The sequence below is a fragment of the Dendrobium catenatum genome, unplaced genomic scaffold (assembly GCF_001605985.2).
Source record: "Dendrobium catenatum unplaced genomic scaffold, ASM160598v2 original_scaffold_223385, whole genome shotgun sequence".
NCBI classification, from domain to species: domain Eukaryota; kingdom Viridiplantae; phylum Streptophyta; class Magnoliopsida; order Asparagales; family Orchidaceae; genus Dendrobium; species Dendrobium catenatum.
The window spans coordinates 1-461 of NW_021541795.1; the positions used below are offsets into that span (position 1 = coordinate 1).

At 54.4% G+C, this 461-nt stretch overlaps 1 protein-coding gene across 1 annotated transcript; it reads right to left on the bottom strand.

Moving 5' to 3' along the window:
- Window positions 1-10: 10 nt before the first annotated feature.
- On the bottom strand, window positions 11-406 carry LOC114578927 (chitinase 2-like; the record flags this gene model as incomplete). Its single annotated transcript, XM_028692531.1, has 1 exon — window positions 11-406. A coding segment is annotated over one exon (396 nt), but the record flags the coding sequence as incomplete, so codon positions are not given.
- Window positions 407-461: the final 55 nt, after the last annotated feature.

Sequence of the window (461 nt, forward strand, 5' to 3'; positions counted from 1 at the left end):
TGTTCTTCAGAGTCGTAATCAGCTTTCCAATGCAGTCAGCGAAGGTGTCAGAGTCTGCACTGAACTGCTCGTAATCAATGTCGACGCCGTCTAAATGGTAGCGTTGGATGATGGCGGTGAGAGAAATGACGGCATTGTTGACCCAAGAGTCGACGGAGGATGGGTTGAAATATAAAGGGCTGCCATCGCCGACTGAGGCCCCGCCGAGGCTGACGGCGACTTTGACGTTGCTGTGGCGGGTTTTTATGGCCGTGACTTCGTCCGGCGTGAGGTTTTTGGTGTCCCAGAAGACGTTGAAGTGACCATTGGTCGAGGAGCCGCCGTCGCTGGTGTTGTCAATGGCGAAGGAGAGGATGAAGTGATTCCGTTGAACTCTGCGCCGATGTATTCTCTGAAGAGTTTCGAGCTGTTAGGAGCTAAAGCGGCGGCGGCAGTGGCGGAAGATGGTGGAGGAAGGCTGA